The 15,620-nt window shown below is 38.4% G+C and overlaps 1 protein-coding gene across 1 annotated transcript in view; it reads left to right on the top strand.

Moving 5' to 3' along the window:
* The window catches only part of LOC306868372 (junctophilin-3-like), a 29,757-nt gene extending 14,410 nt beyond the window's left edge, over nt 1-15,347 (top strand). Inside the window, exons 3-5 of the mRNA XM_079414472.1 lie at nt 7,616-7,740; nt 9,365-10,335; nt 13,770-15,347. Coding sequence (XP_079270598.1) covers nt 7,616-7,740; nt 9,365-10,335; nt 13,770-13,850 — 1,177 coding nt within the window. The 3' untranslated portion in view covers nt 13,851-15,347. The remainder of the gene's footprint in view (nt 1-7,615; nt 7,741-9,364; nt 10,336-13,769) is intronic.
* Nucleotides 15,348-15,620: the final 273 nt, after the last annotated feature.

The following is a 15,620-nucleotide window of genomic DNA, read 5'->3' as shown; positions in this document are numbered from 1 at the left end:
CACTCACCCCACAAATCCCACTGACCTCATTATATTCTCAGCAATGCTATCACTACAGCTTAGCACTGGCCCTGCCAACACAGAGCAGACACACACACACAGCACTCCACAGCAACCAATGATGAGATAAAGCTGAAATAGAAAAGCAGAATAAAGCATTATACTGTGGTTTTATACATTTTTCATGTTCTAAGGGTATATATTATTCCCATTTGCAAACTCTTAAAAAACACATAAATTCAATGTTAAAATCAAAATGGGCACTTGTTATTCATATTTTGAATTAGATTTTATTTTTATAATTTCAGTTTTCATTTTGTGTTTAAGTAATTTTGCTATGTGATTTCATGTTTTAAATAATTACATTTAGCTTCTTTTTATTTTTCTGTTAGTTTTAGTAAGTTTAGTACTTTAAATTAAACATTTTATTTCAGATAATGCCAAGCAACATTCTTCATTTTCATTTTTCAAGCTGTTTTTCATTTAAAAATGTATATATTTCAGTTAGTTTATTTCTTTAAATTAAACCTTTTATTTCAGTTAATTCCCAAGGCAACTTGTTTTTTAATTTCAGTTAACAATGATGATTTTTAACCGTTTTAGTCTACAACTGGCATGAACTCAAAATTGACCCCAATACTTTTCTTCTTGATGGAAGTTCCTATAAATTAATTATTGGTTCATAATATTAAGGGAAAAAATCTTTTTTTTTTACTTATTTTTTCGGAATGTTATAAATATAAGATTATATTACCTAATAGCTGTGTGAGTGTGTGTGTGTGTGGAAGTTTACACATATGAAACCATGTAGCAATGTGTTTAAAAAAAAATTAATAAAATGGGTCATGTGTGAAATAAAGTCACATGATTTTGTCTCAATTTGATGCAGAATTAATGTTTTTATGTGCATTCACACATCCAAAATTTGTACAACATTTAATATTTACAAACCACTAAAGATGAATAGAAAAAAAGCTTCTAATATTTTTTTGTCTCAGAATCTCTCAAAAACCATCATTTGTACACAACAGGCAGTCATTTTATGCTTTTTTCCCCACAAGGTCCATTTAAATCAAGTTTTTTTGTTTTTTTAAATAAAAACAGTCATAATTTAGCTTGTCATGGCAATTTTCCAGCCTCTCTTGGCCCTACAAATAGGCTGTTTTTTTCTGCTGTGCCTTTAAGACTTCTATGTAAATTCCCTCTTTGCGTGTGAAATGAGAACCAGTGCTTTGCAGAGCTTACTGTGGGTTTCTTGGCCATGACTCACGTTTCTTAACACTCAATTGGTGTCAATGACATGCATGGCTGGTTATTTGCTTTTAGTTTAGGACAGTTTTTACAATATCTTTTATTTTCAATAACTATGTTTTTGGACTGGGGGGGGGGGGATCTGAAGAAGTACATTGAGCTCTTTTAGTTAAAAGATCAAGGAAAACTTGATTTCTAATTATTTAAGATTTTCCATACAATTTCAAAACACACCGATGCTGAAGTCGAACACTTCCGGTATTAGATAAACATGCACACGCAACACAAACAGGATGCAGGATAGACAAAATGACTGAGAATATCACACAACAGTTAATCTGATTAGCTTCTTAGCGTCAACGTGGTCAAACTAGCTACTACAGTATACCTGCACTGAGGCACTAACACCGGAAGCAACCATGAGTCATCTGTAAATTAAAGCTTTGTTCTGGTGGTCATGGGGCGGCTTATTTGGGTCATCCATAGAGATTAGTGCTTTGTTGTCATAAGACGGCCATCTCTGGACTCTGTTATGAATTTATAATAGTATTATTTAGCACAAAGGTGACCACCCACTTTTTTTTCCAGAGGCTCTGCTTCTGGTATTCAGATAACTCTCAGATGTTTTTTTTAATTTTCAAAAATCATGTTAGTTAGCTGCATTTTTTTTTTATTTTTAAACCTAATCAAAATTTGAATATCAAAATAACCCAACTGCAGTTTGATTGAGATTAAATGGAATGCACAATGAAAAAACATGATTTTTGAAAATTGTTAAAAACTGTGTTATCTGTTTTTGCAAATTAACTCTTCATATATATATATACACACACACTGTATACTTGTGGCTTCCATCAATAAATAAGGTGGTAGAAAATTTTGTAAAAAGATTTTGTAAAAAAAAAAAAAAACAGAAATCTGAACATTTGATAAAGTCAGGTTTAAAATGATCGTTTCATTTCGTTGACATATTACAGTCAAAGGTTTTTACAAAGGAGATTTTGAATTTACCAATTTATCACTCGATAAATCAGAAAATACTGTCAACAGCCAGAAAAAAATGTGTTTTAAAGAATAAAAAGTTTATAATCAGCAAATTATAAACTGTAAAATCCTCCAGCATATAGATAGAAAAAAAACTATTTTTTTCTGTGTAAGTGCTACCGAAGTGGAGATTTTAGGCCATGTGCATGAGAGAGAAATCATTTTGAGAAAACTGTCTTTAAAGGTACAGTAATATATACAGTATATCTACAGACGCAAATATATGAAGTATAATAAAATTGGATGTTTTCTCTCCACTGGATGAAAAAACACATTATGGAAAGCCAAATAGGCCAAAATCTCTCTCTCTCTCTCTCTTCATTATATATACATTAGTATATTGAAATATGTACCTGTAGTGTCTTGCCTTAATCTCAGTGTTCATGGTCTGTGTTGAAACTTTTGTATGTTTTATTCGTACAAATTAATTTCTCTGAGGGGAAATGTTTAGCATACTCTTGTGCTGTATTGACATTGATGCTTAAACATAGATGGTCATACGGTATGTTAATGTTCTCATGGTTTTTTACATCATAATCATTGACTGTTTCTAAATGTGCCACGGCATTGTGTCTGGGTGGACTGGGGCAAGAGTTTTGAATTGCCAATATTAGCTCTTTTTATGTCAAAAGTGCAAGAAAAATCTTGTTTTCCATTATAAATGCTGTTTCAGGGGACTGGAAGATCCATCTTTTTAAATTGATGGATCAGTTGTACTGTGGGTTGTGGATGTGTGAATTTGAGCCTAAAAAAAGAACAGAGGGTGTTCAGATCATTTAGTAAAGACACGAGAGTAGGAGAATGTGAATGAGAGGCAGGGCTCTGCGTGTATGAAAGAGAGTGAAAGAACTGATGGGAGGTGCCTGCACGTGTCTGAGTGTCGAGAGGCAGGACGTGAAAAAAAGAGAGTGAGAATCTGTGTTAGCGTCAGGGAAAGATGAGAGCGTTTACACGTGGACGAGTGTGAAATGAATGTGTTAAAGGGGAAGTTCACACACATGAAAATTCATTTGATCCAAAATTCTGAAACAAAACCCATACGGTTTACTTTCTTCTGTGGAACACAAAGTACATTTTTGAAAAAATATCCTGGCTTTTTTTTTTTTTTAAAGCAATAATATTATGAAATATTATTACAATGACTGTTTCCTACTTCAGTATATTTTAATATAATTTATTCCTGTGATGTAAAGCTGAATTTTCAGCATCATTACTCCAGTCTTCAGTGTCACATGATCCTTCAGCAATCATTTTAATATGCTGATTTGCTGCTCAAGAAACATTTTTATTAATACCAAAAAACAGACATGCTGCTTAATATTTTTGCACAAACCATCATAATTTTTTTCAGGATTAACTGATAAATAGAAAGTTTAAACATTTAATGGAAATGTTTTTATTATTATTTTAGATCAATTTAATGCAACCTTTCCGAATAAAAGGTTTTGTTTTTTCCCAAAAAATAAAATAAAATCTTCCTGACCCCAAACCTTGGAACAGTAGTTATCTGAAAACAAAACTTCTCTGCAATTTTGCTTCTCAAGTAACAGAGATATTTTAACTGAAAAACAATTATTTTTTTTCATTATTGTGTCAGCAGCTAACTGCGGAAGGCTTGGAATATAGCAACGCACGTTCTACACACACATCCAATGTCCAGTCTTCATGTAGATTTCAGTCTAAGGCTACTTCATTGAACATAATATAAATACATACTTGCAATGATGAATGGTGGACACCTTAGCTTCCCGAAGTGTGGTAAAAACTGTATACGTTCCCTGCACCAAGCCTGCTCACTCTACGTGAATGAAACACCGACTTAAAAAGCCTATGTGCACATACTGCCCCCAAGTGGTGACAGCCCAAAATACATCGACATTAACACATTGGCTCCTACAATTATATGGAAAAGAGCATCCAGGACATTCTTCAGAAAGTTCACCTTCTGTGTTTTTCATGAAAATGTAAGTAATTCAGGTTTGGAACAACACAAGGGTGAATAAATGGCATACCTTTAATTTGTGGCTGAACTATCCCGTTAACTGTATTGAGTTAGAGAGACTTGCTGTCAAACAATATTTAGTCTGTTTCCATCAGAAGTTGTGTAGAAACATTGCTACCGTTCAGCAGTATATAAATAGAGTGGCAACCAGCACAGCTCGACCCAATCTCACAGCACCTGGATCAGTGTGTGTGTGTGTGTGTGTGTGTGTGTAATGATACACGCACCGTTTAGAGGCCCTCTATTAGTGAATGGATGGTTTCGCACATCCAGCCCTCACTCTCTGACTGTACTCTCAACACCTCCAGAAGCATCCCACAATCCTCCTCTCATTCTCCTCTGTTATCTAATTGTTTGTCCTTTTTATACCCCACGCCATCTTATTCTCTCCCTCACTTTCTCTCCTCTGCCGTTGCCAGGACAACCGGCAAGGCACGGGGTGAATGCAATCCTAAGATCTCTTCATCCGACCTACCTCGCCATATTTCACCATCTCTCTCTCACACACACACACACTCGAATGCTCTCGCACCCACATGTTCTGACCACACTACATGCTACAACCCCATTTTAACCTTCTCATTTTAAAACACACACACACACACACACACGCACTTGGTTTGGCTGGGTGAAGACAGCCTAGAGCAGAAAAGAAGAGGGTGCAATCGATGAGCATCGACATGCAATACTGCACCAAGACAGCCACTGCACAAACAAGGAGAGGGATTGAGACCAGGGCAAAAAGTTCAGTGAGAAAGGGAGCGCATCCTCTAACCTGGGGTTCATACGGTACATTTGCATGAATAATCTGCCTAGAAGTCTATTGAAACACAACATAACATGTTCGTTAAAATGCTGAAAATAAGTTTTGTTTCATTTTCCAGAAAAAAAAGAATATTTTTAAATAACATTTAATAATATATGAACAATTTTATTAATTGTTTAATAAAAAATTTATTAATTTAAATCATACAATTTGAAATGTCTATATAAACTACTTATTAATTTACTACTAATAAACTATTTCAAACTAAAAAATACATTTATACTACTTTAATTTATCAAATTTCATTAATTGTGTTAATTTTGTTAATAATAGTCATATTAATTAAATGAATCCAATTCAAAATAACTAATGCGACTACTAACAAACTTCATTTAAAGCTAAATAAAATCAAATTAATAATACATTTATAATATTTTGCCAATAATTTGTCTCAATTCAAGTAATATTTTCCTATCTCATGCAATTTTGCCAGTAAATAATTTTATCTTGTTTTCTACTTACTGGAAAACAAGACCAAAATTCTGATTAAGAAATGATTTTTTTACAGTACACAATCCAGCTACCATGCCAGCATGATGCTGTGCGTCATCAACATGCAAAGTCGATGTCTCTATCGCACACAGGTAAAACAGATGGGTGTGATGAATGAGAATCACACATTAAATGGCGAGGTTGTGAGCACTAGCTCTCTTTTATTGTCTCAGACACAGACCACATTGATTTCCTCAGTGAATTATTTAACAGCCGAAGCAAGCACTGTTGCCTGTTCTTACAAGTCCGGATGGGAAATATTGAACAATACTTGTGTATTGTAGAGGATAATTGTAATATTTTTGGGCTTTTGATTATTTATTCAGAAAATGTTTAGCCTAAAGTTAAAAAAAAATCCCTCAAACACAATAGTCACTGGAGGAAGATTCAATAAACTGTTCTGCAACCACTTGACAGAAGAACACGGTTATTTAAACTGCAGTAAGTTGGTTTTTAGATCACAAAGTAGAATCTTGGCAAGTTTATGGAGTTAAAACAAGTGAGAATTACAGTGTCAGAAAGGCATGACTCTGTGGAGTCCCAAGAGCGTCCCTCAGAGTGAGGGTGTGTGACTGCTGTGTAATTGTTTGCCTTCAGCCTGTATTTATCGTCAACCCTTGGATAATCGGAGTGTCAAGATCTTGGTAGGCGCTGAAGTGTGTGCCTTATAAATTTAATGACCAGATTGTTCATTGACTAAACCATATGCTCGTGTGCTTTTTGCTGTGGTCTGCTTCATAGAGCAAGGTTTTCTCAATTAAAACCGAACAACCAAATCATCATCAATATAATGTGGTAATACTATAATGGTAGGCCTATTTTAAAGTATACTTTTGCTATAGGATTAAAGAAATTTCAGTGTAAAACTTCATGTGATGTGATATATTTTTGAATAAAACTAGATGGGCCTATTGCGCAAGAAAACAAATTACAATGTGGAACTTGATCAAATATTGATTAAATTATGCCAAGTTTGTGTTACGAACGCAACACACAGAATGGAGCCAGAACTTGAATGAGAGAGTGCATGAAACAATGCTTTTAAAAATGTATTTAAAAATATCTGGAAAAATAAAACTAAAAACCTTTCAGAGGAAGAAAAAGTTATTACACTTTGATTTAAAAGGATAGTTCACCCAAAAATATAAATTCTGTCATTTATTACTCACCCTGATGTCTTTCCAAACCTGTAAGACCTTTGTTCATCTTCGGAACACAAATTAGGATATTTTTGATGAAATCCGAGAGTTTTTTTTTTTTTTACCCTGCATAGACAGCAACGCAACTGACACATTTAAGGCCCAGAAAAGCATAAAGGACATTGATAAAATAGTCCATGTGACATCAGTTGTTCTACCTTAATTTCATGAAGCTACGAGAATACTTTTTGAATCCACGTCAAAGACTGACTCAGAAGAGAAGAAATTGTTTAATAAAGTTATTTTTGTTTTCTTTGCACACGAAAAGTATTTTTGTAGCTTTATAAAATTAAGGTTGCACCACTGATGTCACATTGTCTATTTTAACAATGTCCTTACTACCTTTCTGGGCCTTGAACATGTTAGTTGCATTGCTGTCTATGCAGGGTCAGAAAGCTCTCGAATTTCATCGAAAATGTCTTCATTTGTGGTCCGAAGATGAACAAAGGTCTTACAGGTTTGGAACGACATCAGGGTAATTAATGACAGAATTTTCTTTTTTTGGGTGAACTATCCCTTTAAGATTAAAAATGTGCATTGATTATTAATTTACAATAAGACCAGTAACTTAAAAATATCCCTGTCTTGTGATTTTTTTTTTTTTTTGCTTATTTATTCAGAAAATATTTAACCTAAATATTAAAAATTGTGTATACTGCATATATAAATATATATAAATATATACTGCATATATAAATTGCGAACTTCACCTTAAATGCAAGACCTCAAGCCCTCTCCTTTTCTAACTCTGTCTTTCTCTCCACATTTCAACATCTTTGTCCCGGACCGATACGTCAACAGGACAGCTCACGCCAGAGGGAAAGCCGATGCCGCAACGACGGCAGCGCAGAAAGCCCAGGAAGAGTGCAGGCTGGCCCGGATCACCGCCAAAGAGTTCTCCCCCTCTTTCCAGCACCGAGGAAACAGTGAGTGCAACAGCCGAGTCTGGAGACTAAAAATAACAGGGGCTTCAAACTGTTTGACAGTGTGACTAAGCTTTCCATTTAGCTGTGAATGCTAAATATTCCAATAAGTTAACTTTGAAAACACAGTTCTGCCATTATTTGAAAAGGTGCTAATATTTTTCATCGATTCTCAAAAAGACGAGCACGATTTAGCGCTGATCATTTTATGCCAGCAGTCAGAGGTAGATTTATATAAGTGTGTGTGTAATAGCTCAGGAGAAGAATGGCAGAGTGTCGGTGAAAGCGTCTGTGTGTGTGAGTGTAGGTGCTGTATGGGTTCAGGACTGTAGGGGTCGATGCCCCTACTGTGCCATGCGGGGGGAATGAGTGATAGAAGAGGCAATAAGAAGATGAGGGGAGGTCAGCGCTGACCTTTCCGACAAGCCCACGCGAAGCTAGACGACACAATGAAATTTATGCATGCACACACAATACCCACACACACATTGTCACACCACCCACATACATAAACACACATACTGTATACGCAGTCACACTTTCGGTCGCTGTCACACCCCCACACATCTGCAAGAATTTATACACTCTCAGATCGCATCCCATCAAAAAAAACCTTTACAGCACTCATGCTTTGCTGAATCAGTGTATGCGACCTCCTGGAATGGTTGATATTTCTAAGTGATAAAGTTATGCCATGTGATGACCTTAGAAATGTTAGAACAAACTTGGTTGAGATGTGCTGACTTGCAACAGATTTGTAAATGATGTTTACAGTTGAGTACAAGCCTTTATGAGGTTAAGTTGAAAGTTATGTACTTACGGGTGCATAGGGACAGACTTGAAAATCTTTGGGTCTCATTAGCTGAGCTGATTAGAGCAGCCATGGTGCTGACTCTGGAAAGCTTTGATAAGTTACACTGTATCAAACTTACCAGGAACGGCCCATGTGCTTCAAGCAATCAAGGGTTGTACGGGGAAAATTTACCCCAAAATTTTAATTCTGTTATGATTAACTCGCTCATATGTTGTTTCAAACCTGCTAGGCAAATATTTTTTTCTGTGGAACACAGGAAGAGAATTCCTGAAGAATCTTCTTGCAGCTCTTTCCTGTATATCTACGGTTTAAATAGCGACCAAAACTCCAATAAAGACCATAACAAAACATTAGGGATGCACCAGTATTAACATTATGCTAAATATGATAAGCTACCAAACATAATTTGCATGTTTGAACCAGTTTTGGTTTAGTGCCAATGACATCAAACCTAGCATGGCACACCAACATAAACCCAAATGATTATAGACTAAAAACTTCATAATGGCAATTATGACTATCCCATTGCTTCAGAAGACTTAGAACATAGCACATGAGTCATATGGGAAAAGAAGTTGCACTGAAAAGAGTAGTTCTGTAACTATGCATATAAAAATAAGAATTTGATTTAGGTCTGCTGAAAATAATTTCTGTATAATCTTAATTATGTAAATTTTTGTATTTATTTATTTTTTCCTTAAGACAGATGGAAGCTTATGCAAGGGCATGTTTGCAGAAACAAGTACAACATTTAAAGTGTGTGGCATGCCTACATGTTTTAAAATTAAAACTTGTCTCTCTGTCTCCGAGTAGGAGTGGAGTGCCAGCGACCCAAACAGCAGAACTCGAGCGAGAACGACGTGGAAGTTATCTCTAGTGGGACCGCGGATAGCACTGAGCTCTATATGAAGGGTTCCACGCCCCCAGACCTTACCCCAGACGTGAGCCCCACTCCCAGTCGGCCCTCCACACCTCCCCGAAGCCCGACCACCAAATCTTCCCACCGCACCAAAAACGCCCGCTTTCTGCGACAAACTGCAGTGGATGAGGAGCGTGGAGGAACGCAGGAGATCCAGGTGCTGATGGAGGGGAGAGGTGGTGGTGGTTCGGGTGGAGGTGGAGAGTACCTGAGGGCTAACAGTTGGAGCGAGGACAAGCGTCCTTCCCGTGGGGGCAGTAGTAGAGGTGGTAGTCGGGGCAGCAGCCGCTCCACAACTCCTTCAGTGCAAGACGATGTACGGGTTGGGGCGGCGCGGGCCAATGGCCACAAGCACTCCTCCAATCATAAGCCTCGAGACCACAGCTCCTCGAATCACAAAACCCAGCGGGAAAGGAGGCCAGACGGACCCTCATCTTCCTGGACATCTCAACGGGTACATGGAGACAGTTTGGCTCATTCCCGTCTCTTAGAGCAGGACGAGGAAAAACTGAGCAGTTACGAAATGGAGATGAGGCCGTTGCAGCCAATGGACTCCCATAACTCCCAAAAGCCCTATGGGCATGGGGAGGAGTGGCACAGTCACTCAGAGACCCGTGTACATACACTACAGCGACGGGGTAAAAATCGTGACCGGGAACGGGATGTCCGGGAAGCCTCAGGGCCCAGGGACGCCCAGGAGGGGCCGGCACCGGACTCAGTGCAAAAGCTGGACAGTCTACGAGTTGGGGAAAAGCTAGAGGCTCGGCCCCTCCGTAGGGACCTCACACTCTCACCCCCACAGAAATCCCCACCTATTGCACTAGAGCACGATGATGAGAATCAGTCTCAGCTCAAAGTGAACTCGGTAAGTGAAGATGCACTACACAGAAAACAGGAATAGTTTCCCTAAAATTGAAAGATTTGGTATCATTTACTTAACCTCATGTCAGTCCAAACTCGTATGACTTACTTTCTTCTGTGCAGCACAAAAAGAGAAATAAGAAAGACTCCATATATTTACAGCTTTCAAGCTTTAAAAAGGATGCTAAACACCCTTAAAGTTTGGTAAAAGTGGCCTATATGAGCTCTGGGTAAGAAACAGATGACAACTTTTATTGCAGGGTTGTTCAATTCTGCTCCTGAAAGGCCAATATCCTTAAGTGTTTAGTTCAAACCTGCCACACTTGCCTAGACATTTCTAGTAATCCTGAAGGCCTTAGGTGTGTTTGATTAGGACTGAAGCTAAACTCTGCAGGATAGTGGCCCTCCAAGTGTAAGATCGGACATTCTTACAGGTTTTATAAAAACATTATGCGAGTAAATCTCGACCAAATTTCCAGGTGAACTATTGCTCGACCTTAAGTAATAATTTCAAACCGGGGTACTGTAACCTGGGGGGGGGGGGGGGGGGGGGGGGGGCTATTCTAAGGGCCTGAGGAGGGAGAGTTGGCCCGAATGTAGTTTCTACCAAGGGCAACATGCTATGTTCAAGGTGCCCAGAAACCGTAGTGGTGCACCTGATTTAAAACATATTTCACAACCTTAATATTTCAGTAAAGATTTTGTCCAATAAAACATTTCAATGTTGAATCATAAAATCCAATTAAAGAATTTTGAAATAGATCAAATACATTTCTAATTGACTGCAAACGCACCAGGTGTTTTAGTATGCATCGGTGCCTGAGAGCGCATGAGTAGGAAGAGTAACCTCCACAAACACAGCGTAGGTGTTTGGAGTCCCAAGGGAATACAACAGCAGCCTGTGTCTTGGCCTGACAACAGCCCAAGACACACAACCTGGACACATATCCCAACTTCAAACTAGCCCCTTCCACTGCCTAGCGGCCCTACGATCTCTTGCTGCACTAAGAACACCTTGGTAACAGCAAATTGGCAAAGTGGCTCCTTCCACAACGCAGCCCTGCATTGGCTGTCCCACACTCTGTTGCTAGGGAACAGCTTATGCCTTGCTCGGGTTGTGGCCAATCAAACGACAAGAGTGAGTTCTAGGAAGGAGGGGGTTTATGTTTGTAGCCGCAGAGAGGCAAGCAATGCAGCAGACTTGTGTAAGACAGGTTAACATGAAAAAGAAACACATCCGCACAATAGCTAGCCCCGATTTGTGCATTTGTGCATTCCGGAGATATCTAAACAACTGATTAGCTTAGCACATGAGGAGGAAGAACAGGCCCTACACAGCGCATCACTGTCTGACTCTACAATAAAACAACTGTGGAGAGCAAAATGTGTTTGCTCAACAGGAAGATGCGCTAAATGTGACTCTAAGAGATATGCTTGTCCTAATTCATTGTGCAAAATAAGCGCTCACGGCGTCTTCTTAAAACTACTGTGTCCGGTTCGCTTGTCACAGCCTAATTTCATGCCTCACATGTTTCTTGCATGTGCAGCGCGCGTGTCCCTCTGCTCAATGATTGTAAACATTGTCCACGACACGCTTACATGAGCCCATCAATTAAAAAGTGCGCTCGACAAACCCGGCTCTTTGCAAATACGTTGGTCCTTACGAGGGCTGGCACAATGCAGTACAGACTCTCATTTCCATTGAGATAATACCGTATCTCTGGTGAGCCGAGGGGAATGGAATAATCATGCGGCTTTCTTTAAACACGCACTGTAGAGTGCAAATGTGTTTTGCAGTGAATCTAGGACTTTAGTATGTTGACTGCTTAATACACTGTGGAGCAAATTCACATAACAGTTGCGCAATTTTAGCATGATACTTCAGCGCCAAGTCACTCAGCAGGTGCAAAACGTGCTAGAATATCAGCATGGGTATTTTAGTCCTTTCTATGCAAATTAGGTTAATAGAGAGCAGTGTATTCACACAAAGTGAGTACTATTTGCTTGCTGCTCTTAATGTTAACTATTTGCAGTGCACCCACAACCAACTAAGATTGAGAAGAGCGCTATAACCAACTAATATCCAGACACACAGGGTGGTCGAGTACACTTTAGGCATTTTAAAGAGCCGGTTTATGTGCCAAGGCTGAAGCAATGCAGTACTGTCCCAGGAAAGCAGTGTAACTTCAAAACCTAGCATCATTGTCACAAACAATTTGGTTCATACTGACTACCCAGGGCTGGATGTTTGTGATAGCTCATACATATAAGGTCTGTAACATTCGCTGGGATTACGTGTTGGGTAATGCCAAAGTATACTTTGATTTTTATGCATACAGTGTGAGTGCCATAAATTTTATAATCAACATAGTATGCGCTTACTGTAGTGCAAAGATTGATTTTATAACCGTAATACTCTGTAAGTTCAGTGTGCACCTGCACCTTGAATATTTTTTGCACTAAATAGTTTGTCCACAAGGTACCAAAACTGCACTAGATCATTGTTTCACAGTCTAAAAAGACAAGCATGAGATGTAACAACAACAAACTACTGGCAATGACAACTGCAGCTGCTAGTTCAGAAGAGTACAATAAAGCAATAAGCCCCGAGAAGCTGTGGTTGCCTAAAACCAATAAATTGCTTATAAAAAACTTTTAAATTCACTGTAAACAATGGCTTCACGGGGCTTGTTGATTTGTGACCCACTATACACTGTACTTACGCACTATGTGCTCAACCATGTAGTGTATGAATTATATAAGGTTAATTTGTCATTCATAAACTGAGTCTGATAGCCCCGCCCCCTTTGCTACATAATTAAAACTGCAACAGTTGAGTGCATGAAGTGTTCAACATTCCACACTTGGCTTTCTGGGGGGTACCTAAAGTGCACTTTGTCATTTTGGAATTTTCAGTGTGAACACACTACTCTATTTATAAAATAATCCATAAATACGTGATTTGGGACACACCTTAAGTGATCAGCTTGCTAAATGTTAGCTAACAACAAATGCTAAGCAAGTACACTAAGTGATTAGCTTGCCAAATGCTTTTCTAGTACACCAAGTGATTAGCTTGCAAAAAACTACAAAAACATAAAAAGTGAGAAATTATCTATTTCTTTGGGCATTAATGTTCATAATAATGTAGTTTAGTCGACATACATCATACAGAAATTTTGTAAGATTTCTAATCAGGCACTAAAATGAGTACCCTTGGCCAATAAAAACGCTCTGGGGTCATTGTTGTGGAATGACACCAAGCAGATTGTGTTCAAAAGTGATTTTTGGGCATGTTTGCACTCTTTCTTTCGTTTAGTGAATCAAGTTCTAAAACAACATAGCATGCAAATATGCACTGTTCGTTTTTTTTTTTGGTGAAATGCACACTGTATAAACAAATACTGACCTTTCTCTTTTTTCTTTCTCGCTCAACAGGGCTCCAACTCTATTCTGGTAGTCATGGTGATTTTGCTCAACATTGGAGTCGCCATTTTGTTTGTCCATTTTTTTATTTAAACTCTGCATTGCCTGCATCAATTCCTCTTGTCCAGCTACACTATTATCAAATCAATACTAGTGTCATCACAACTGATCTGGTCCCGGCCCGTTTTTTTAAACAAACGACCAGTGTACTTTTATTGAAGTTACAGCACGTCAATACGAGGACTGAGGAAGGCAACGACACAAAACTGGGCTCAGCAGTTCTGTCTGCTTTTCTGTCTCCAAAGAGCTCGTTTTGATTTCTTAATTTCTTTTTTTTTATTATCTGAAATAGTTACAAGCATCCTTTTGAACTTCTAGTTTTATCCTATGTACTCATTCACTCATTAATGCTGTTATAAATTGATATACTTGTTTCTCTTTTTTATTTCATATTCCTTACTTGCCTTTTTCTTGACAATGCTGGTGGCTTTTTTTCGGTTTTCGTTTGGATTTGGTTTGTATTTGGGTGTTGGACTCATTTGAAAGGTGGCTTTGGTGAGGGAGGGTGTGCAAGGTGGCGTAAGGGTGAAGGGCGACCACCATCAACATCTTTTCGGGTGACGGCAGCGTTACACAGCTATGATGTCAACAGGTTCAAAGTGATGGGAAACGGCCCCTGTCTAACCCCACCCGCCTCCCTCGCGCACCTCTCCTAAGCATTGCTTATGTCTCTCCATGTCCTTGTTTTTGTCACTCATTGGAATAACATGCCAAGTGCTCCTCTCATTTCCTCTACACCTTCATTTTCCTTCTGTGCGGTACGTCAACTACCAGCAGATTCCAGAATGTCATGGTGGGCCTGAAATGTGAATTAAAGACACTTCTTAATTACAATGGACCTAAAACGAGTCTACAAAGCTTTTTGATGTCTAAACACCTTCGAATTTGCCTAAAAATGTTGCATGTGTCGAAAAGAAGTCGGCTAAACAAGCACAACCAAAGTGGGTTAGTAAAGTTCAAGTCTGGTAATCACAAAGACACAGCGCCACCAGCGTTTCAGCATCTGCAACATTTGCACTTGGGCGAATCTGACCCATATGCATTTGGAAAAATTCCCAGATCCAAAAGTTCTACAATCTGAAAGGGCTTCATCATTAATCTTGCTCCAAATGAAACTTTTTTTTTTCAGCAGAATAACCCATAACACAGTTCGACTCATTTATCTTTTCATAAACTGGTCCTGGCTGCATGTAAGATTATACACTGTTCATTCAACACGACGTAGCATGGGTTTGATCTTTGGAAGCACTTTCCCAAGTTTGAGCTTTTCTGCAGCATTATTTGTTATTTAAACTTTGTTTGAATGTTGTATGAGGGCTAGCACATGACATTCTGTGAGGTCATCATCATTACAGCGCCCCCTTACTCTCTTTGATGAAATCGCAAGAATGTGCAAGCACCTGCCGACCTCACCATGCACACCTGAAAGCCACATGCTGCGCGAGATGCTGGCGTTCCCGACCAGACATTCAAGAGACTGTTAACGTTTTTTTCCCAACTGCTGCTTTCAAAAAACAAATATTTATTGATAAAAGAAAAAAAAAACTTTTTTAGCTATTTGCAAGACGTCTGAAAAATGCCGACTGCCTTGTTTTTGTAAAAGTAAAAGAAAAAAAAAAAGTTGCATGCTAACGTATGTTTTAGTTTTGTATAGATAACCTTATCGGGGAAAAAACGTACGGAAAAGTGTGCTAGTAAGTTTTGGATACGACGTAAAAACTGCTAAATTTAATTTGGACTAGTTGAACACATTCTAATGCGAATTTATAAGATATTGTATGTATTGGTGATTTTGTATGGATC

The sequence above is a fragment of the Barbus barbus genome (assembly GCF_936440315.1).
Source record: "Barbus barbus genome assembly, chromosome: 50".
Lineage (NCBI taxonomy): Eukaryota > Metazoa > Chordata > Actinopteri > Cypriniformes > Cyprinidae > Barbus > Barbus barbus.
This window is presented reverse-complemented; position numbering and strand designations above follow the sequence as displayed.